The 24,734-nt window shown below is 31.6% G+C and overlaps 1 protein-coding gene across 1 annotated transcript; it reads right to left on the reverse strand.

Moving 5' to 3' along the window:
* Window positions 1-667: 667 nt before the first annotated feature.
* On the reverse strand, window positions 668-24,319 carry LOC106071866 (bone morphogenetic protein receptor type-1B-like). The gene is made up of 11 exons (XM_056021028.1): window positions 24,037-24,319; window positions 14,062-14,243; window positions 13,576-13,696; window positions 13,189-13,297; window positions 11,560-11,692; window positions 11,167-11,359; window positions 7,829-8,020; window positions 7,512-7,617; window positions 6,351-6,526; window positions 6,117-6,247; window positions 668-5,964 (listed from the first exon to the last, which is right to left on the reverse strand). The coding sequence occupies exons 1-11, from the start codon at window positions 24,116-24,118 to the stop codon at window positions 5,836-5,838; spliced, it is 1,554 nt and encodes a 517-aa protein (XP_055877003.1). The 5' UTR covers window positions 24,119-24,319; the 3' UTR covers window positions 668-5,835.
* Window positions 24,320-24,734: the final 415 nt, after the last annotated feature.

The following is a 24,734-nucleotide window of genomic DNA, read 5'->3' on the forward strand; positions in this document are numbered from 1 at the left end:
TTGCCCCGAACCCCACTGATAAATAATGAGCTGTAAATGTCAGGAGAATGCGTTTCTGCAGTGAAGAATGCTAAAAAACGCTTTTGGCGTCGGGGCGTCGCCCCGATCCCCACTGATAAATAAGAACTGTAGATGACAGGAGAATGCGTTTCAGCATTGAAAAAATGCAAGAAAACGCTTTTGGCGTCAGGGCCTTGTCCCGAATCCCACCGATAAATAATGGGTTGTAAATGTCAGGAGAATGCGTTTCTACAGTGAAAAATGCAAAAAAACGATTATGGCGTCGGGGCTTCGAACCCCACTAAGGAGCCTTACAGCGCTCCCCTAGACCCCCAAACTATCAAGAGAAAGGGCTCAACATGTCTGGATTTTTTTCTTCGCAGAAAGTTGAGAAACACTGCTTTTTTTATTTCTCATATATATATATATATATATATATATATTCATGCTGTACTCACGTTTATGCATAGGGTTAGGGTTTACTGGGCGTTAGGGTTAGGGTTTGGAAAAAAATCCCCCCCCCCCCCACTGCGAAGTTCTGAATCCGCTAGTGCTACTAGCTAAGCTTGCTATAGAAGAACAAAACTGATCAGTAGCGGTGTTTCATAAGCTGTGTGTGCAGAAGTCCATTATTATTAAGATAAAACAAGAAAGTCAAGAGACAGTGTCAGCACAGACAGATCAATTCTTGGCCCATTTTATTGGTTCACTTTTGTGCCATGTACAATCATGTAAATGAGAGGCTACATTGAAATACAGTCATCTATGTACATCAATTACAATGCATAAGAGGTGGGTAATAGAGTTGTATAGAATTATTAGGACTACAACATAAAAACACATTTTTAAATAAGTCAAATTGATGAGATGGCTTTTTGATCTGAAAATATTTTTGTATAAAACCCACTTCTATTAATAGCAATCCATCCAAGTTATGGGCGACATGTTATCAAATAATGTATTAGATAAATAGTTCTACAATATATACACACATGGAGGTCACAAACGTTGAAGACTAAAAGAAACAAGCAGTTTCCAGACAATGCAACACTTTCCTAGTTTCTAGCATTAGTTTTGAATTTCCTTTTGTTCTAATTTTGAGATGTCTGTATGTTTAATGTAGGGTGAAGTTATACAATGGAAGAGTGCACAATAGTTTAGTATACAAAATGTTGTGGAGAATAAATTGCCAATTGTTTAATAATAATGAAGTTTCACCAAAAAATTCCACTTATAGGGGAATTATCCAGTATGTCATAAAAATCATGAATGACCAATTGCTAAATGTATACAAAATGTACTAAAAACAAAGCAAAAGTGATAACTCACTGAAGTAAAAAAAATGAAATTAAAGCTTGAATGTTTACAGTTAATGTTAAAAACAAACAAACAATATAATATACTTAAACATTCAGATCTTAGAAAAAAAATATATCTGATGTAGGACTTCGAAAAAATAATGTGTCTAAAGCTCTACAATTACTTTTCAATCTTTAGTATGAAAAAGATGTAACAATCCCTAAGACAACAAAGACCGCTTGGGATTGTAAGATAAAACAGACAAAAGTACTTGTACAATATTTACAAATATTAACAGAAAAATGGAAGACTTTACAATATAAAAAGCCATTTCAATCAAGAGTAAATTGTGTTTTCTTTGGCTTTTTCTTCTGTTCAGCCATAGCTACCTGCAGCCACCAACAAAATCATGACTTTTAAGTACAAACATGTCACTTAATGTAGTCCAGCTACACCACATACACAGTTCTAGCATCTACTAAGAAAACTATTACCATTTGAGGAAACAAGTTGAGCCATTCCTCCCAACTTCCCTGGTAATGATGATTATAAAGTAAATAAGCTCTCAAAAGAGTTTCCCAGACCTCTAATATTCTAGTCATTGAGAAAATCATTTCCTAAGGACACTTTGACTAGAATGAAACAAGCAAATGTTAGCTAGATGTAAAGCCCTTTAAGAAACCTTCAGGACTAGAGCCCAAGAATGTTAATTGAAAAAATCCCCTGTTTTTTATTCCTATTGTAACTGGTTAAGTATTAAAATATTTTGATCCCTAAGTGGTGGAGTCTTAAATACTTGATTACCAGTATATAGACAAATATATTGAATAAGTCAGAGAGAAAAAAAGGTGTTTACAAAATCTTTCTGAGTCACAGATACTGATTAACTATAGCACTATTGGCATTTCTGATAAACTGATATAAACTTTGATTCTACACAGGCTACTATGAACACACAATTCTTTTTGACTCTAGGCTAAGAAACTAACAATGTTCTCATCTTCAATAATAAAAAAAAAAAACACCCAGGTCGTGGCAGAAATAACAGTGGTTGTTTAGGGGGTTTGAAAAGTTCAAACAAGCTAATCCATATGCATTGATTTCATACATACATAAAAAAAAAAGTTACAAATTAAAATTGTCAAAAAAAAAAGTAAAAGGTTAAAGAAGCCTTATATTCCCCACACATTAACCTTATATTTCACTTTTATGTATGTGCTTTGAATATCATTATGTACAGTCCTCATCAAATTAATTGGGAATCTCCTGAGTTTATAATGAATTGAAATAAAAACAATACAAACACTTTTTTGAATCAATATAAAATCAATTTAAAGTTTCAATAGTTATGTAACACTCAATTGTATTAGATAAATTTCTTTCAAGAACTTGAAGTAAGAATTAAAAAAAAAAACACCTGAAATTTAAAATTTAGTTTATGTCATTTTAATAGAGGCCTCTATAAGAGACTGTTTCTTTAGTTACACAAATGTTATAAAAAACTAAAATATTGAAGTAATAAAATAAGTACAAAAAATGTTTCAATACATAATTACAGGCTCTAAGAATCAAGCTGTAAATTCATTAACTGCAATGATCATAACCAAGAAAACAGTTCTGATTGATTTCAATGTTAGCACTGAAATAATGTTGTAAACCTATAAGTCATATATATACAAAAAGTGAACAGAATTTGAGAAAAACTCAGTGCAGATACTATCCAGGTAAAATCCTTTGCTGTAATGATGGTAAGTCAAACATTTCTACAAATACTTCTATCAGAAGGCTTATGCATTGTCTGGCTCAGAATATACACAATTACAAATGTAATTTTCCTCCCACAATATTTAATAACAATAATACTAATATTATAGTTGTTTTTTTTAAATTTAAATGACTGTATTGCTGATATAAATTTAAATTTAAAAAGTTGAACTGAATCCAATATTTGTATAATGTCAATTGTTCCAATTTTTTTATGTTTATCTTTATGGACATGTCACAATGAAATACGAGTCAACTATAACATAAGAACAAGCAAAATATTAAAAAAATGTAAAGAATTGCACATTTACTGCCATAACTCTCAATATTGAAAGATTTATTTTCCTTTTTCTATATTAACCAAATTTAAATTGATCGAGAATGGGGAATAATGTGTACAAAATATGTACCAGATGGACAGATGGAGTGAGTTGATATAAGCTTTGTAAATTATACACTGCTGGGATAATATCCTATAAAGATACAAAAACAAAAAACTTCTTTTATTTTGTGCTTGAGTGATACATATCAAATGAAAAAATTTTGACGATAACCATTTAGTTGAGCCCTTACTGACCTATTATCTTTTGCATCTATTAAGATTCAGTAGAGTTATTCTCTTCCACTGGTATTTATTGAAATTCTTTGTAAAATATGTGTTCACACTTGGATGGATATAACATATATACAAATCAAACACTTTAACATAATGATGGAGCCCTACTCTCTTACCAGTGTCAAAGAATGCTCACATAACTCTATGGGTATGCTACACACAAGTTACTATGCACAAACTAATGTGATTGACATTTAATGAAAGTATTATCTACAAATATATTCACCATTCTCCTAATTACATTCAATCTTCATACACATGAATATTTACACTCTAGATCATCATTCTATTGTCAAGTGTAACTCTAATTCTGATAACATTTAAGATGTGATGTACATTAACCTGACGAGAAAGATTCTCTCTAAAATACATTTCTCTAAGTCAAACAATAAATGAGTTGAAAGGTCAAATTAAAAACAAAAATTTTTTTAATTGTTCATAGTCAAACATTTTCATGCTAAATGCATTAAGTAAACAGTGGATATCAATGGAAATCAATAAGCAGTTTAAAAAAAAAAGCCATGTAAAAGTTGATGCACTGTATCAAGGCTTCATCAATGAAGGAAGACTTGAAAAACAAAAGGCACATTCAGTTAAGCAGTTTCAAAGTAAGATGCTAATAAAATTTAAAAAAAAAAGAATACTTCCTATGAAATCAGCAGTATTGCAAACCATGTACATTACAAGGTAGAGCCTACACAAAAACTACAATGGCCATCAAATGTCAGGAAAAAAAAAAGAACAAAAAACTTTTAAAAGTTTTCAGAAGGAAGTGATGTAATCAAACTATTGCTCTGACAACACAGCTCTCTATTGCTTAGTGAAATCTTAACACAAAATAATTTATGATAATGAAAACTCATGGACTAAAATATATTTTCTGAAACACTTTTAATGCCAGGTCTAAATATGAAAGTCATTCAAGTTTTCAGCTGTACAAATAAAACACAAAACTGAAAAGAAAAATTCTGAGACCAAGTTTCTTGTTCTATTAAATATTGCTTTAAGAAAAGATAACACAAGCTGTTTATCATCTATGAATGACAACTCTAGAAATAAATAGGTTACGATGTAGAAAAAAAACAAACTATTGCTTTAAAAAAACATGATATAGCAATAAAGCAAAAAACTTTACAGATTTTGATTATTTTGTTTTCTGTTTGAGATATTCAATCATATTATCATTACCATTACAAAAACATTATTTTTCTAGAGACTATTTAAGCATTCTATGTGAACATAAGGATTTCAATGTTAAAAAAACAATCATGAAATAGCATGTTAAGGTTTCAATGATCAATACAAACAAATAGACAACAATAAAAATGTAGCAGTTCAAATACATAGGTTACTGTGACCAAAATGAAATGTTCATCTCTGACCAAATAGAAACAAATTATTTAATGAACAGTAACTCAAGCTAAGTAAAGCAGTGCATTGCATGAATATTTACATGAACTTTGTGACTTTGCTGTAGGATAAAAAACAAAAGAAGAGGAATGCTTAGTACTGTTACTTCAGAAATGAAATCACCAAAATATTCCTATTATTAAATGAATAAAAACAAACTCACTCTTAATTATGTAGCAATGATGACAGCTCATTAATAATATGAGCTAATAAATCAAAACATTGTGGACAATTTAGTTTACAAACCAGAGGTCCCCACCCCATCATTAAATCACCATAAAGCCTTACATCTGGTTTTAAGGTACAATCACAGACTTATGAAGCCCAATTCAGACTAAAGCAAAATGTAAAAACAATATCACACTCAAAGATAGAACAGTTCTTGCCATTAAAACCAAGATATCATTGGTATGATCCTAGTGGACTAGGTTTTGATTTTCTAAACTCAAGCTCACGTTACAATCAGGCTCTAAAGACTACAAGCTTCTAATCTAACACACGTTCTTAAACACATAATTAATACTGTCCATGTTATAAAGGTGATGAATGCTGATTTCTAAATGTCCTGATTAAGGAACTTACAATTCTCAGGTGAGCTAACACCACTTTTCCAAGACCAGACTTAAACTTGTCCTGATGGAATAGAGCATTAAACTTTCAGTAAAACTTGACATATATTTGACAGTCCTACTTTGGTGTTGACTCAATGGCCTCCACCAGAAAAACTTGACCTATCTTTGACAGACCTACTTTGGTGTTGACTCAATGGCCTCCACCATTTTGCCTAATGTCTTTTTAATCCTCAAACATGTGAGTCTGGCAGCGGGACTTGGATTCCAGCATTCAGACATAAGACGAGACATAACTTTCAAATACTGAAATAGACAAAGTACACAATCAGTTTACAATAAACAGAGACATAACTTTCAAATACTGAAATAGACAATTTACACAATCAGTGCACAATTAAAAGGGTGTGATTTCAGAAAAAAAAAGGCTATTGAATTTATTCTAAAAGAATTCCTACCTCATCTGTTTCCCACTGTTGAGGAAGAGTTGGACGTATTTTCTCAATACAAACAATTTTTCTCATATCTTCAATGCTTGGATCTTGTGGCACATACTCATAATAGGGTAACTGTGCATCATGCACTATACCTGAAACATTTCCCACATAATATAGAATTGAACCAACTATTTTCATTTCAGTGATATGGTCTAATACCATTAACAATATTCAAGCAAGAGACAGGGTTCTTACCTCCAACAACACACCTACGAGCTATTTCCCACAAGACCAGACCAAAGGAATACATGTCTGCTTCTTTGTAGGAGTCAAAGTGGTTTTTGTTGAGTGTCTCTTCTAAGACTTCTGGAGCCATATATCTGATTGTTCCACATCGTGTATTGGAAGCAATGTCTACTTCATTAGTCTCACTAAAATGTACAAAGACAATTTTCTAAGCACCTTTAAGAAAACAGTTTAAACCAAAATCATTAACAGCCTTGAAAAAAATTGCACTAAAAAAGTAATGAATCACAATGAAATATGGTTATAAAGCTTAAAAATTTTAAAATAAGTCAATAAGGTCAAGTTGCATCTTATATGATCAGTACTGGTACTTTGTACAGCTACATTAGATTGTCATGTACTTTAGGAAACACCATTGACCGACAAGGTGCCAAGAACCAAAGTGCAATTATTATAATTTTAGCTAGATAGTGCATAAAACTCTTGTAATGAATGTTGTAATGATTGTCTGAATATTTCTATAGTACCTGTACTTGCTAGTTAGACATAGACACAAGACAAGTCACATAGCATACCATATTGGCTTTTGAACCAAAGGGTTAGTATGTAGTGTTCAAGTCAATTAGAAGAGTAGTGCATTAAGCTTATTAAGAATGTGTAAATGTTTTCAACATCTCTTATTGTATATTCAAAAGTCTGTTGATCATTAATTAATAGTCAACTAGGAAGGAGGTTTATTTCCCTGGTAAAAGACAGGTTTTTCAAGTTATCTGTTGTTCCAGTATATTTCTACAGCTGTTTACTTGTTTATTCATTCAACTGCATTTAATTTTTTTTTAAATTGCTTTTGTATAGCATATCTTTCATGCGTATTTGCTTGATACAATCTCTTTTATTGACTTTTACTTTTTTGGTGATGGGATATCTGTAAGTTTCAATTCTGCCTTTAGCACTCAGCAAACACAAATCAAGTCAGCCCCCCCCCCCCTCCCTTTTGATAGGCAGCCAAACGCTTGTTGCCCCACATTATGTTGTCAAACAATCTGTGAATTGATCAGACTACAGAATGTTTGCTTATGTGTGCAACAAGTATCTTTATAAGTTTTAGCATGCTATTCTCAATACACATAGCATCACTGATGTATTTTAGAGTTATGCTTGTAAGTTTACCTGACATATCTGACAGCAAGACCAAGATCAGCAATACAACAAGTCCCATTCTTTCTGACAAGAATATTCTTACTCTTGATATCTCGATGAGCAATAGCCATTTTGCCTGGTACAGAAAAATAGAAAATATTTAACAATAAATCTGTGTAGAAAGGAAAAGAAAAAAAAAAGAGGAAAAAAAAAAAAAAAAAAAAAAAAAAAAAAAAAAAGAGAGAGAGAGAGAGAAAGTGTAGTGAGAAATAAAGAGCAAGGAACAGAAATAGATAAAGTGAAAGACAAACTGCTGCAGCCAAGACATTTAAATACAAAAAAATCACCTTTAGTTCCAAAGATCTCCACATGGAGATGCGTGATGCCACATGCAGCAGAGTGGGCCAGGTAAAGCATCTCTGAAGTGTCCAAAGCATGAGCCTGCAAGTAATCATAGAGGGATCCATTCTCATGATAATCAGTAATGAGGTACAGTTGAGTCCAGGATCCTGTTCCCTTTATGTCAGCAGCAATAAAACCTACAAGGGGAGGTCATTGTTTTAAAATCATTCAATATTACATAAATGTTGTATGGTTATGGGCGGACATTCATTCATAACATGGGAGTTAAAATAGTAAGCCCATACATTTTGTTTGATATGATTAAAACACTGATGAACAAAAGTATTGAAAGTGTAGAAACCAATATAAAAACAAGTCATAAATTTGTTTTTTTAAATTTAAAAAATTTGAATGTTTTGTTCAAATAATTGAGTGAACTAAACATTTATATCTTAACCCTTTCATAAAAAATACATAAAGCCCAGTATGGGAATCAACCTGATGACATGTGCTATTATTAGCATGACACTCCAACATATTTAATTAACAAACAAAAAAAAAAAATAAAAAAAACATAAATTTATACATCTCAAAGATGCCTACATGCCAAAAGGGAAATGTGTATTCCCAGACACGGAAATGTGTATTTTGAGGGGCAAATGTGTATTTTCCTAAATGTAAAGAAATATTCCCATGAAAGACTAAAAATCATTCAAGCATGTAACATACACAAAATGCGGCAATCCTAAAGTTAACAAAGCATAATGTTGTATAAGACATTTTGTACATTAGTCAAATTATTTACACTTTTAGACTTGTCATAACTTTTCTAGAATATGTTAGAATGATGCTGTTCTTGCCACTGGGCAATGATTTTATGGAACATAATGCCTATAGTGTATTCCACATTCCATAATAGCACAACAGAAAATTCATTCAAAAGAGTGTGAATTTTTATTACAAGTGAAAATAGACTTATACCAGATGTAATGGTTTGCTTAGCTGGATCAGTGACATCTAATTTTATAAAAGTAGTTTTGTTCATAAGCAATTTAAATTTCTTTACGAGGTATGTAGACACTGGAAATATTTTATCACATTTTGAAAGAAATAAGATTTTCTTTTTTAGACCATTCTTTGCATAATTAGCAATAAAAGGTTAGGCATCCTCTACAAGAACAGATAACCATAATTCGTCATTGAACTTGTTTCTAATATAAAAGCTGGGATATTGAGTCTGCTGAATTAATTCTTGTTTCTGAGGCTTGAAGTTGTTTTTTAAAACAAACAGATGTGTTGAAGGAGGGCGCAAGGAATCAAGAATTAAATAATTTTTGTCAGCAAAATTAAAGCATTTCGTTTGCAAACACACTCAGCCTTGAATGCCCCTAGTTTCATTCTTTGAATTTAGGCCTTCATAAGTAATGGAACCTTGCTAGTCACTAGTGACTATAACAGTAGCTTTTGATCTGCCACAGAAGATACATTCTGCAAGTCAAGGGAACATCAGTTTGATTCCCTTTATCATGCTAAGAGAGATTAAGCTCAACCTCTGCCCTTGCCCCTTCTCACTTTCATCTCAGAACTCTCTCCTGAATTTGGTGGTTTACAAAATATTGAATCTAGATCTAGGATAGAGAATAGATCTAGATCTGTAGGCAGCTTCATTAACAGTTGATTGGTTTTTAATGTGCATAAGGCTATTTAAAGGTATTTATCAATCCCAAGGAATTGTATGCTCTATCGTGAATGTGAAATAGGACTACTAGATCTATCTATAATTAGATGTACTTTGATTTAGATTAGTTCTAAATCTAAGTCTAGTAAACACATCCAGATTTAGAATGTCAAGATTATAATTCTAAATCTAGATTTATGTAAATTCTGTTATAGGTGCCAGACATTGTAAAATATCTCTAGATCTAGATCCAGTCTAGATTCCCAATTGATTCCCTATCAGTTTGAAGGCTTCATATAAACTGACACATTCAAAGAAACTCTGCTTTATTTAGATCAGTAAGATCTAGGAAACATTTTAAATCTCCGCATGTCAGCATATAAAAAAACAAAACAAATATAAGCTAACATATATATATATATAACTACTTTTTTTTCTTTTTTTTTTTCTGCTTTAGAGGGGGAAATGCGTACTTTCAGATGATAAACTGTACTCGCGTATTTTCATGTCCATTTGCTTACAAAATACGCAAGATGCATACTTGTAGGCAACTCTGATATCTAGATCTATAAACAGCATACTAAACAAATAGGAAAAAATGGCAGCCATTTTTTTTTACTTCTATTCACTGTGTGAAATTTCAGAAATATTATCAAATTTTGCGTTTTTTATTTGACTATGACTATGAAAAACAAGGTTACAAAGACAGTTTGTGTGGATACACAAACTCAAAATCAGCACCTGAAGTGGTCCACCCAGGCAGGTAAATAGGCAGGTTTCAATATTTTCAGATAGAATATCAGAATGAAATTCTATCAAAGGCAAATGACAGAAAAGAATGGAGAAAGAAGGTTGATGGATCCTGTGTGGTGCCCCAAAGGTCCAGCAGACAAAGGGATAGGTTAAAGTGAATGTGAAGTTAGATGTGAACCTGGCCTAACTGATGTCTTATAATGAATCTAATTGATCTAATTACTTGTAAACAGTCAATCTCTTATTCAAAGCCTCAAGAAAAAAAACATTTCCGTAAAAAAAAAAAAAAAACTCCTTTAGTGTTGTGTACCGTGATGGTGTCCACTTGCTGCTGCGATAATATGAAAAACTAATTAATTGTTGTTTTAAATTTTGTTTGACTTATTTGTTTCATGAATTGATTTTTTCTCTTTAAAAAAAAGTTAACATTTTTTTTTGTAAATGTAGTACTTGGTATGACAGAACTTGCATAACTTAGCAATACATTTGTATAAAAAATAATATTTTTTGACCAAAAATCTAAAACTATTTTCATAAATGTGTTTAAGAAAATGGCAAGTACTAAAAAGCCTTCAGTGTTTGTTACTATTAATAGTGAATAGTTGTAAAAATGGTGTAATTTTATGAAAAAATCGCTTGCATAAGGGATTTAAAAAATAAGATTTTTCGCTTTCAGAAAAGAAAAAAGTAGCCGTTGTATCAGAACTTTGAATGATCTAAAATATCATGATGTCCGATTTCCATTTTCTCTTCTAGTTTCTGATATTTAAACAGGACGGACATACAGACAGGCCACACAAAACTAATAGCGTCTTTTCCCCTTTCACAGGCAGCTAAAAAACAGCATTTTTTAATAACTATCCAAAAGGCCTGAAGAACAAGCCAGTAAAGACACTCCAAAGTCTTTCTTACCTAAGATATTATCATGCCTCAGCAACTCTGTTTGGTACATCTCTGTCTCCCTAAACCAACTTCTTTCTTCTGTTGTGAAAAAAATCTTGACTGCAACATTCTCACCACGCCATTTACCTTTCCAAACTTCACCAAAGCGACCTTTACCTATTCTTCTCACGAGAGTAATTTGTTTGGCTATCGTCCTTTGAACCTTTTAAAAAAAAAAAGCAAATCAAGCTCGGCATAACACTAAAACTGAAATCTATTTAATTACTTAGATATTTTAGAATACCACTAAAATATCACCAACAAATTACTTAAAGGTCTGTGCTATTATATAATATGTTATATCCTTGTACCATGCATATTGTCTAAAACTTAAATAGTACCCTAAGTTTAAAACTAGCTTACAATTAGTGGCAGTCCTGAACCACTTCCAGAACTCTCATCAATCAGTTTGTGTAAAGAATGACCAGGAGGAATAAAGTCTTCTTGTTCTGGATCAATATGAAGTTGTTTACTTTTCAACCCTTGTCTCCTGTGCCTTAAACATACACAATGTCAGATTAGAAAGACAAAATATTTTCTGCATCTTTTAGAGTGGTTAAACAAGAAAAAAAGGTAACAATGTCTACTAACTCTGATACTGGGCTTTTTTAATTAAAGAAATTTAATTTTCAAACAAGAAAAATAGAGTTTGCCTAGTGTGGCCAAATAATTAATAATTCTTTTCCCAAAGATATATATCAACTGTCAAATTGATAATAATAATAATCTTTATTGTCTGTAAGGAAATTTGTCTTACAATTTGTGCATTACACCAGACAAAACATTATAACTATAAAAAAACAAAATGTACATTCACACAAGACTCACTCATAATTTACATGTGACAAAGTTTATATCAGATTGTTTCTATTTAATTGCCAGGGGAAAAAAAGAGTGTTTGTGTCTGTTTGTCTTTGCTATCTGTGTCTTGTATCTCTTTTGTGATGGTAAAATCACAAAATCCTGACCCAAAGGGTGATTTTTTATTTCTAGAATCTTTTTAGCTTTTATCAGGATGTTTGTCTCAAACAGCTGCCCAAATTGGGTTTGTTTTTTGCCAATGACTTTACCAGCAGCATTTAGGATTTTATGATATTGATAATATTACTATATCATTAAATACTTGAAAAGATTTAGTACAAGGAATATTACTACTCAACCAAATAAAGAAAGACTGGCTCTACCCTTGTAATGATAAGAGTAGACTGGTGCATAGAAGTTAGTAGCTATTGGACATTTCTTAGTGACTTGACAGTAGTTAAAAAATATTATGTGCAATTAGCCAATTGACCAAACTAACACCAGTTGTTTTCAAGACTGCAAGAAGTAAAGACCTATTTTTTAAGAGTTCCGTGGACATAGACTGTTCCCTAATTAATGAAATTAAATATTCAAGTTATATAACTACTCCATCTTCCTAGCAATTCATATGATTCTTTCTTTACAAAGTGTGTAAGTTAACTGCTTTAGTAAAATAAATACTTATTTAGAGCCAAGCTATCATGTCAATTCATAGACAACACCACCAGCAACATCAAAGAACACACTAGATGAGATGCCTAAGGTGTCTCAAAAGTCTATCAAGACACTGGGACAGTAGAAGGAGGTAAAAAAAAACAAAAAATAACCTGAATGGATCTTCTATTGTACATACACCAACATAGGTGGAGGAAAAAAGTACATTAAAGACTGCTGAAATTAGCAATCTAGTTGGATGGGCATTTCAAAATGAAAGTTCCTCTTGTATGTGAGGGACCAAAGAATAATTCAGAAAGAAACACTTTGCTGGAAAGAGAGGTAATCACTCAATATTTTGCTCCTTTCATAGTCTGATCATATAGCAAGTAGAAGTTGCAGAAACAATGAAACTGTTAAATCAAATATTGTTCTGATATAAACTTGCACAAAGATGAATAAAGTTTCCTTTTTTAAAATTCAGTTTAAGTTATTAATACTATAAATCAAAGTAACAGATGTTAACTCAATACTTACTTAAAGTAGAAAAATGTGATGGACAGGACAAGAATAATAAGACAGAATGGAAGTGTCACCAACAGAGCAATGTGAGTCACACTGTCAGGCCGCCTGGGATTAGTAGTAGCTGAAAAACAAAGAAACAGATGCTATTCAATCCATTCCATACAAGAAAACAATACAACATTGAATACTTTCAATATCATCTCTTAAGTGTCTTCCCATCACTGTCTTTAGAGTCTTTCCAAAAGTTATTTGAACTGGTGGGGAAAGCAATGGCAATCTTCCTAGCTAGAAATAAATGTCTTTTGTTTTTAAGTATTAGGTCTTGCTATAGGATTTTACACCCAGAAATTACAAAATCAACACACACACACAAAACTAAATATTGAAATATTTGTGTACCTATATCAGAAGTGGGAGCTGGTGTAGGTTCTAATAAAGTCAGATTCAAATGTTCATTGCATCTATCTCTGTCATAACAACACCTTGAAACTTCTTTGTCTGTAGGTCCTAATGAAGGGCACTGAGATGTAAACAAAAACACAAAATGAGATTGAATTTAGTTTCTATTTTTTTGTACTTAAAAATGACTCCCAGCCTGAAATGAACACAGATAAAGTTGATGTAAGCGTTGTTAAAATGAATTTTCTTCTTCTCTGGGCATGCTTACTCAAATCAATCACCATGCACTAAATTGAGAAAAAGACCATTGGTTGTTTTTTTTTAACTTTTAACACTTCTTGTCATAAACAAAAGTTTATTTATACATGTCTGACTTTAGATGTCTTAAAAAGTATTTTTTTAAAGACTGCTTTACGTTACTATTTTGGAATGTGAAGCAGCCCAGAGACTTTCAATGAACTTTTAAGAAAATAATCCTATTATAACCTGCAATATAGTTTCATCATGAGGGGATAAACAGCCCCAAGTTGTAATTTCCAAATCTTCATGCTCTGTAAAGGAATTCAGTGATTTTGATGCAAAGCAAGCACCTCCAGCTGCTACAACACATGTGCCATTGGTGTCAGAGTCTTTACAGGGATGACAAAAACACTCCAGTGTACAAACCTCTGAAATTAGTGAACATGACATGTACATCAATATATAATTCAACAAAGTATAGTATACATACTACATAGTTAGATGAATACATTCAAATATGTATATATGTCATGTCCAAAAAATGTCGTTTTTTGATAATTTGATTGAAAGTACAAAAAGCATAAATGTATAATAATTTGTTCCATTTTCAGGTTATTAAAAAAAAAAAACATGATTCAAAATCTTCATTCAGCAGATAAAAACTAACAATTTAATAATTTTTTTCAACCATCCAAAATATAAAGGCTAGTTCTAAAAGGAAATAGCCAAATTTATAAAAAATGATTCAATTTTAAATTTTAGTAAATTTTAACTCTTCAGATTGCATTCCGTGTAGTAGAGCTTGCCATCCTATTTCTAAAACATTAAAATTATGTTTCTAGCAATTATAGAAAAAAAAGTAATGATTTTATTTTATTTTTTTTCCTTCTTTTTTTGCCCTTGTAACTGAAAAAAAAATTGGTACCCAATTTTGTTAATTTCAAGAAAAACTCAAATAACGTTTTTATTTTTCAATATTTTTATTTCAAATTTTCAGGAGACATAGATCATCCATTTTGTAACACAAGGAATAGTAAAACTTTATTAAATGCATACATGAAATACTTTTAAATAATGCTTGTACTTACATGTTGGAAGAAAAATAATCCCAAAATTGTGGGCTGAAGCTAAAAAAATTCATAACTATTTTCTATCTCAGGATGAATAAATACATTTATTAACAGAAAGGTTTTAACAGTTGATTTATATATCTATTAAAAAAAAAAAAAAAACACACTATTCTTAAGTAAAAGTTTGATCTATTTAAAAAACCCACTATTCTTAAGTGAAATTTTTAATGAATTTTTTTCTAAAGTGCTATAACTGAAACAAAAAATGTAACTTTAAATTCCTATAATTTTATTTTAAAATTCTTATTTCACCTTTATTTTACACTGTAGTTTTAATGTATATATTTTAAATTTCCAATTTATATTAAATATGAACAAAAACAAACAGTATGAATAAGAAATGGTACAAAATATATACTGATTTATATGTAATTACTATTTGAAATTTCATAAAGTTTATTTTAAGTTCTGCTATTGTAACTTTACTAATATAGATAGCTAATTAAAATTTGATTGAACTAAAAAAAAAGGTTCAAATAATTTAATATATAATATGGTTTATTTTCTAATAACAAAATTAAAGAAAAACAAAACAAAAATTGAAACTCAAATTAAAATGAAACAAAATAAAATAGAAAACAAATTTATAAACAACTATACAAAATGGAAATCTCACATTACAACATCTGTAATAATTTGTGTTCTGGGGATGTCTGTCTGGCTATCCTTGTCCCATACAATCCTGCAACTCTTCTTCAGTCCTTTCTTTACATATCTGACAATCTCTCCACCTTACACCAACATACATGGAAATATTATTTCCATATCCTGTATCTTTCTCTAAACACCCCAACATTTTTTCTCAACCTTTTTCTTTTCTGTTTTATCCCTTTCCTGACCTATAACAACCTGTCTAGACATTACATAGCCTTACTCATAATTTGCTCCCGCTCCTCTAAAATCTTTCGCTGCTTCCTAGCCTGCTTAATTGCAAGTTTTATTAAGCTGCCCTGCTTCTTTACAGGTTTTGCAATTCTATTGTTTTATTGGCTTGGCACTTAACCTTAGAATCAACAAAACTGTGAAACTGTGAAACTGACTATCTATCATCCCCAGTACCAGCTCAATGGAGATATTACCTAAAGGGACAGATGATGTTTATTGCATCATAACTTCTGTTGGATCTGCCAGTTCCCCTGTTAGATAGTTAAGATAGTCATCAACTGCTTTTCTAAAACCACAATAATACACGAAGCTAATAGAACTGATCTGCACATCCCTCAGCACAACAAGCACATCACCAAAAACATTAACCTCAAGGGTGAGGATCCACACAGGATTCAGTTGAAGCTCCTTCAATGTAATGATGCATTGTCTCACAAAATAGGTCTGTAAAACCCATACAAAATTTGTCAAATTCAACTTATAATTACTTATAATTACATAACTTATAATTACTAATTTAGAAAAAGCAGCTAGAAATATTGAATAGAAAAATCGCAAACCACTGGGCTTGTTATAAAATAACTTCATCCATGGCTATGTCAAGAGTTTCCTATAAAAAAATAAATGCTTATGCTGTATGTATGTATAATCTAATAGTAGAGATGGGAAACGAACCAAACCAAACCCAAACTTTAAAACTGATCTGTACAAAACCAAACAGAACTAACTGTCCTTACCTTAACAGAACTGAATCAAGATTTCGTGATATTCTTGTAAAAAAAACCCACATTAGTTTTCAGCAAGATGATTTGACAGTTATTTTTAATTCTTGGAAATTTCTCCTGGTCTTGACATCTTTTGTGTGTGCATCTGTGTGGATTGTGTGGATGCTTTGCAGGCCTGCTCTTCGAAGGACTTCAGTATCAGTTATTTTTTTCCTATGTCCATAGAAAGAGCTACTGACACTCCAATAGATATCCAACTTTTTTAGCTCTTCCCAGCCTTCAGAAGCCATTCCATCTGAAGGGTGCAAGAAACATTTTAACTGCACTAGCTTCTTACCAACCATTTCTTCCAGCTTGTCAGACACACCTTGGCTCTGTCAGTTAATGTTGCCTCCAAAGATTGGAATAAAGTGTACAGTACAACATGTTGCTGTATTCCATGGTAGGTAGAGTACTGACAACCAATATCATGTATGGCATTTAGGATGAGCTCTAGATAATCCTCTGTTGTTCTGCCAGGTATTCCAAAAGTTTGCAGATTCAGGTTTTGATGCTTTGAGGAACAAATGGCAGGAATTAATTTGCTGACCATCAAGTGGTTTCAAGTCTCACGAGAGTGTTAACTCATTTTTCTTTGAATATTAGCACACCAATTTGAAGGTCAGAGAGGAACCCATAACGCCATATTGGATAAAGTCTGAGTATGAGGTAAAACAGTGATAGAGATTCCTGAAAAATCGTTGACAATAAATGTAATTGATAAACAAGTCTTCTCAAAGGAATCTGATGTAAGTGTAAGATACAACTATATATACATTTCCTAGCAGAAGGGTCAAACATTAGTTGTTTTTTTTAGGCACCCATTTTTTACATGCTCAAATCTGATGCTATCCAACTCAAAAACAGCCTTTTCTCTTTGTTGATCTGATGTTTTTAACTTAGCCACCATTTTGTTCACTTAACATTTTTTGACTCCTTCCTAAGCAATGCATTTCTTTAAGAGATTTATTTATAAGAGATGTGTTTGGTTTAATCTTTTTTGTCACTCTTAGTTATGCTTTTAATCATTGATTTTCTTCTCTCAATTTCTGTATCACTTCATCTTTCCTCTTTTTCATCCTATTTACAAACTTAACTTTATAAACTTTTCTTTCTTGATCTTGGTAAAGGCACAGGACGTTCTAAAAGGTCTTGAATACGCAGCCAGTAGGAACTCCAATAGCTTTTCCATGAATTTAATTTAGCTTTATCATGTATTTCAGATTCTGCAGGACTGTCAGTTGTTTATCCATTTTCTGCAAATGTTGGTTCATCTGTGTAGCATTTACATTTTAATAGGCCTCATTTCATAGAGACAAAGATAAAAGGGTGTACCCATTCCTTATGGTTCTCTCTCTATTCAGCATCATTGGCAAAAGTAGATCAGATATGAAGCTATCTAAATCAGGTGACAAAGCTTCCATTGTCATTTCCAAAGGCAAAGAGCTTAAAAAGATATTTATATTTATATAAATAAAAAAAATGCTTGGCTTAGTATGAACTAGATTATCACAAATAATGTTTTATATTTATAATATGAACTGTGTAAATCCAGATCTAAACTCTAGATATAATCACTAATAAAAACTTGACTCTCTTAGTCTTACTCTTTAGGTTGAACAGGTCAGTGATAAGATTTTATTCGTTTCTTTTTTAGATCTACGACTAAACATAGTAGACTAAAAAGGAGAAGCCAATTAGAAGGAAAATACTAATAGAACAGTCAATCAGAGACTGAGACGTCTGAGAAGACCAGAAGAGATTCAATAGTCACAAGACAAGTCAAGAGAAAAAAAAATCTAGGCCATATTAGTCAAGAAGTATACATTAAAATAGCCAAATTAACAGTAATTCTCTTTAAATTATTAAAAATAGATATCTAGATAAATAGAATAGAATCTAGTTCAGATGTAATGAATTGTTATATATTGTCAAGATGTCTGACAATGTTATTGAAAACAAAAACTCAAATTACTTTTATTAAAAAAAAACAACATTTCATTGCTAATTTCAGTTTGCTTAAAAAATAGTAACATTGGCTACTTTCGTTTTGATAGCGATTTTGGCATTCATATCACAAGAGTGCCAATCTTTAATGGAGTTGGTGTGTAGCTATGGATGCTTCAAATTACTAAGAAGTATGATTAATTACAGAGTAGAAATAAAAAATCAATATTCAAACTTACCTTATCTTGCACAAGTCCAAGAAAAAGCATTTAAACAAACCATGTGGGCAAAGTTGGCATCAAAATAATAATATTTTTCTTTCTTATTCAGATGACACTCAGTAGATATATTACTTAATAAAAAATTACGCTTTAATTAGTTTACCAGCGATAACAATACTCGCCCGAATATGTAGCCATATAGATCTTGACTCTACATATCTAGCTAGGGGAAAAAAAGACAGAAGTGCTGAAGTAAAAAAATTACAGACAATGGCCTTCTATATAAAGCTTAATGAGGTGTTTTTTTATTAAGTTAATTATGTTTTTTTTTTAATTTGTAATGAAAAATATCACTTTTTAGTTTTCATTAATTCAGAGGCTTGGATAAAGTATCAAGGTTAATTTTTTCCCCAATTAGATACTTATGCCTAGCCATAATTCTACCAAGTTTTATCATGATCATCACACATTGTTTATAAAGTTGAAAATATGATTAACATTTGCCGTAAGGGAATTTGCAGCTTTGGTAAAGGTCTATAGAAAAATTTGGTTTTACAACAACAAAAATGACAGGCCTTGTAAGGCTTATTATTCTGCACATATTAAAATGTTGTTGTTTTTTAAATAATAATTAGGTTCACATGAGTCTACATGCATATTTTTCAAAACATTTGTATCATAACTTTTGATTATAATATTTAAACATTTGTTCAAGCGAGATAACTGCCACCATATTTGCTAACTCAAGCCACAACGTCGCCACCATTTTTTCACACCACTCTGACATTTCTTGTAGCTCAGGACTTCATAATTTCTTAATTTCCTTCAATATTTACACTCTAAGCTAGTAAAGTTCAGAAATATTAATGAAAGCTTCATAAGCTTGATATTTACTTCTAACACTAGATCTATAGATAACATTTCTTAACTAATAAGTAGATCTATCATCTACGAAACTCAATTTTCAACTTAAGCTTCGAATTTTTGACCTGAAGGTGTATCTTGCCTAGCCTAGCCCTGCTTAGTCAGTGACAAAAGCTCATCTCACGTGGCTCCATTGGGCTCAATGTTAATTTTTGTTAGGTAAAAACTGGACACAATAAAATCATATAACTTTCTGTTTGTCACATTGTCATAATTTGTGAAATAGTCTATAATAAATATATTTATAAAGAGTTTTTTTTTAAGTATAAAAAGAGATATAGATAGGTACTCTTACAGGTGGCCATTTTGGATCTAAATTCATTTGACATCAAAACAATTTCCTGTTCAGGATTTTTTTTACAAACCTGAAATTAAGCATATCCTAAGAAAAGACATTGCTTTATAACTGAGTGTTTTTATGACATTTTCTTGAGTTTATTCTAAAGATAAAAGATTCCTGTATCGGCTAGTGTGAAAAGATTTTTTTTCTCTATCTATGTCCAAAATTTGTAATCAGAAAAATTAGAAATTTTCAAATAACAAGGAAAAAAAATATAGTTCTCCGTACATTTATATACATTTCTTAACCATACATTTAGAAAATTCATTCAGCTTTCTAATGATACCAACTTTATTATGATTAAAATACTTTTGTATATTTATATTATATAAATGTATTTAAAATAGTTTTTGAAATATTCACATAAAAAAAATTTTGCTTCACTTTTTTTTATTTCTCTTATAAAATCCATAGGATGTCTGGACGCTTTGGACAAACTTAAAATCACAATAACTTTTGAACCAATAACCATGAATAATGCTAGCATCATAAATTTGGTGCTGTTGGAAAGCATTTTTTTTTTTTATCCTCTTTCATACACATTTGTTGGTATATGATAAATTAAATTTTTTTTGGTGCAACTACCTAATCTAGATCTACAAAAAGTAAACATAAAACAGTAGACTTTTAACTCTAGACCTTAGTAGATTAGCACTCAAATCGAGGTGATGCACTGATGGAGTATATAAATAATAACTGATTATTTAACTCAAGTTATTCAGCTATTGTTACACCATAGATCTAGTAAGTAAGTTTGACTCTTAAACTAGACTAATACTATAGTAACTAAGACTAGGACTAGATCTACTATAATGTCTAGATTAAGTCTATGTCGTTATATAATAGATTGTATGATAGTCTTTAGAAGATCTATAGTATAGTGGCTACTCTACCCCTAAGTCTAAGAGACTCTAACTAACTCAAGTTTTACTCAACTGACTAAGACTAATCACTAAGTCTAAATCAGACTAAGACTAAAGTCTACTCTAACTAAGTCAGTCTAAGTCAAGTCAAGTCGTCAAGTAGTTGAACTTATTTTAGATCTAGTTGAAATTGAAGTACTAACTTTACTAAGTTAACTTAGTAAGTTAACTAAGTCGTCTAACTCAAGTCCTAAGACTTTTAAGTCAGGCTAAGACTTTACTAGTCTAGAGTCTAAATCTAGATCTAAGTCCGACTAAGACGTTTAAGTCTAAGTCGACTAAGACTAAGTTAACTAGAGTAGCTTACATCTATCGAACACCTTCGTTTTAAGGTACTTATCGAACACCCCATTGTATTTTTTAAAATTCTCCTTTATTTCGATGATTATGACGAAACTAGTCCATTCCTATTGTGCATCGTCCATTTCTTTATAATTAAGTTATATTTAGTTTCATTTTCACCTGAGGATCATTTTTATACTTATATTCAAAGTGCATTGGCAATATTGTTATAAAAATTTCACTTTTTTTGACCTCTTGGGAAGAGTGAAATGAGTCTCGGGTTAAGGGTATTTTTTAATGCCAATGATGCTTCAGCTCAACAAAACCTATATAATACGCTTCTAATTAGGCTGAGAAATATTTGCAACTATTTTCTTTAAAGTGTCCGTTGCTACCTAAACATGAAAATTGAGGTTTAAAAAGGGGGTGTTCGATAATAGCAGTTTTTATATAAGCAATCTCAGCTTCGTAAGATATCGAATGCCATTTTAATGTTAAAAATAAACATCAAAGGGATATAACCCAAAGAAGACAAAATATTTAAATTATATATTTTTAAATTGTTATTTTTTATAATAATGTAATGCAAAGTACATATATAAATTACCCATGTGTTACAATTTGTATCAGCTATTTGTGGTTTACTAAACCGTTTTTGTGCTATATTTTTCTAAGTAAATAGATTTACATCGATATGCACTAATAGTACCCATTTTAAAAGCTTGATTTTATGACACATATAGTTTGATGCTATTATCATCGTTGTGAATTCACATGAGCAACTAATTTAGAATAAAAACACAGGAACAATGAATTTAGAATATATCCAGTTGTGTTTTTTTTTCAGATGCCCAATTCTATTAACTTCTGAATTATGTGTTATAAACAAATACCTAGCGCATGTGCTTGATGTGAAGAGAAATTAATAAAACGAAAGGGCTAAGGGGGAGGTACAGAATGTAGATATGGTATTTTGAAATAAAAATGTCTTAGGTAGGTAAAAAAAAAAAGGGGGGGGGGGGGAGAAACAGTCAAGACACTGTATCAAGAGATCATCAATAATTGATCGACCATTAAAATGTGACGTCAGCCTCAAATACATAGTCAGTTGTGCTTCTCGATCTAGACGTGTGGCGCAGGGTCTATAAAATTATATAGGCCTATATATATTACCATAAAGTATGATAAAGCTCATAATGTATCACAAATACTCAAAATAATAACAATAACACATTTAACCACTCTCTTATTCTGCCTACACCCCCTTACCCGCGCTTTCTTCTTAAACAATTCCACTCTCCAACATTCACACTTTTTCAGTGCAAAGTAATAACGTAAATTTCAAGACTCAATCCAAACGCAGCCACCAGACTAACACACAACAAAAAAAAAAAAAGGTCAGTGACAGCCCAACACACAGGTGTAAACCAGGCCACCAACACAGCCCCAAAACATTGTTCAAGTTGTAGTAAGAACAATGTTGAGGGGAAAGGGGGAGGAGCCATCATTCGAGTACCTACGGTCAAGCCGCTAATTAGGTCACAAACACTAGGCGTGATAGATATTATATATAGATATATGTTGTTTGTGTGTGTGTGACAAATACTAAGCGTGCTCTAAAATACGGTCGTTGTTTTTTTTGGTCCACCAGGTGGTTTAGGGAGGGCGGATTTATCTACATCTATAGGTAACACAGCTCGCAAGCTACCATAGCTTTTCAGCACCCCCCCCCTTCCCCGCCCAGATCGAAAAATATCTAGCACTGACTTTTGGGCTGTTACATACACTGAGCGTGCTAGATCGGCGGCTAGTTACGTAGGGCCGCGTACCGTATGTTTTGTTTTTAGGTCAACCAAGTAAACTGTTGTGTCCTGCAATGACTTAGGGAGGGCGGGATTATCTATTGGCTACCAAAGCTTATTAGGCTCTCCCTCAAATAAATAATATCTGGATTTAATTTATTAATGGCCTTATGTCTCAAAATAGCTTAGACCTAAATAAGTACTACGGTAATGCGTTACTGGGCTTAGCACCGTCAGTTTCTAAGCAGAGCTGATCAGTGATAGATTCCTTCGATGTGGACCATGTGAAAATGACTAAAATCTGTCTGTCTTGACATGGCGTAAAAAGAAAATGATATAAATAAAAAAAAATATACATGTATTATAAAACTTATGAAACACCATACTTTTCACAAAATTTTAAGATTATAACACTTTTAAAACACCATACTTCTCGTGTGTTTGATAAGTTCTTAATATGTTCGATAAGATAAAGGTAAAAAAGTGTTCGATAATTTAAGCTTTTGAAATCATCAACCTGACCACTTTAACATCAAATATAAGTTTAACTATGACTCTATGAAGTCTATGAGTAGTAATTACTGTAATAGAATAAAACATGTCTACTTTTTAAGAAAAATGGATGAGGAGTTCACAGATACAGTCAGTTTTTTTCTAGGCCCGGGCTAGATTCTAGGTCTAATTTTTACGGAGATACACAAATTCAAACATAAAAAATGTCGGCGAATGAGCTTAACTTGTTCGATAAACGTAAGTTACTCTAGATCTATTCTAAGTGACGTAAGTCTAAGGTCTAAGTCGACTAAGTAAGTAAAACTAAAGTTTACTAAAGTAGATCTAGACTAGTCCTAGATCTATCTAGATCTAGATACTAGAGTTAGAGTCTAGATCTATTCTAAGTCTAAGTTAGATGATAGATCTAGAGTCTAGTAAGTAATAAAACTAGATCTAGAACAAATACCACAGCTACATGTGATATAAATTCGTCTATCTCAATACAAACCTGAGACAAACAAAAAGCACAGTAGAAGAAAATAGGCAAAATGGGTGTAAATTTTACTCCCTCGAATCCAGAGGATCGCCATTTTTAAGCTATCTGCGCTCTTTGCCCCGAAACTGATGACGTCATGAAATCAAAACAAATCAATACAACTTGCTCTTTCGATTTGCATCACTTGAGTATTCAGTCCTCATTAGATTTAGATCACTGTTTATTAGTCCATGATTAGTCTAGACTTCCTACGACATAGACATCTAGATCTAGTCCTAGATTCTAGACCTTGTACGATTTGAAACATATATTTTCCCCTTAAAGTTAAATACATCAGTAGCAGCAAATTCATAAGCCGTAGATCCATAAAATTTCTTCGAAAGAACTTAATTATGAAGTCTGTACTACTACCAGTGGTGCGGGCCGCACCGGGTGACACCTACAATGGATGACACCCAATTTAAAAAAACAACAACTTTACTTTAAAAAAAGATAAAAATAAATATAGGCCTACAGATCTGGATCATCGTTTTGTCATCAGAACGTCACTGACTCACTTGTAAAAGTTTTAGAAACACTGGTATAATTTAAAACCATTTTAGTAAAGCCTTTTTAATATAACCTAATAAAGAAAACACATTTTAAAGTGTTGAATCGGCCCACAATGTCACAGACAACGAATTTTAAAACAAAATCGACACGCATCCTGC

Source organism: Biomphalaria glabrata, chromosome 2 (assembly GCF_947242115.1).
Source record: "Biomphalaria glabrata chromosome 2, xgBioGlab47.1, whole genome shotgun sequence".
NCBI lineage: Eukaryota > Metazoa > Mollusca > Gastropoda > Planorbidae > Biomphalaria > Biomphalaria glabrata.

Bases quoted from the DNA above. Each gene is read 5' to 3' on its own strand.
- LOC106071866 (XM_056021028.1), bottom strand. From the start codon at position 24,118: ATGGCGATCCTCTGGATTCGAGGGAGTAAAATTTACACCCATTTTGCC. The intron at 8,021-11,166 runs GTAAGAAAGACT...CTCCCCTTGTAG, and splicing joins GAGGCATGATAATATCTTAG to GTTTTATTGCTGCTGACATA. The intron at 6,248-6,350 runs GTAAGAACCCTG...GAAATGTTTCAG, and splicing joins TCGTAGGTGTGTTGTTGGAG to GTATAGTGCATGATGCACAG.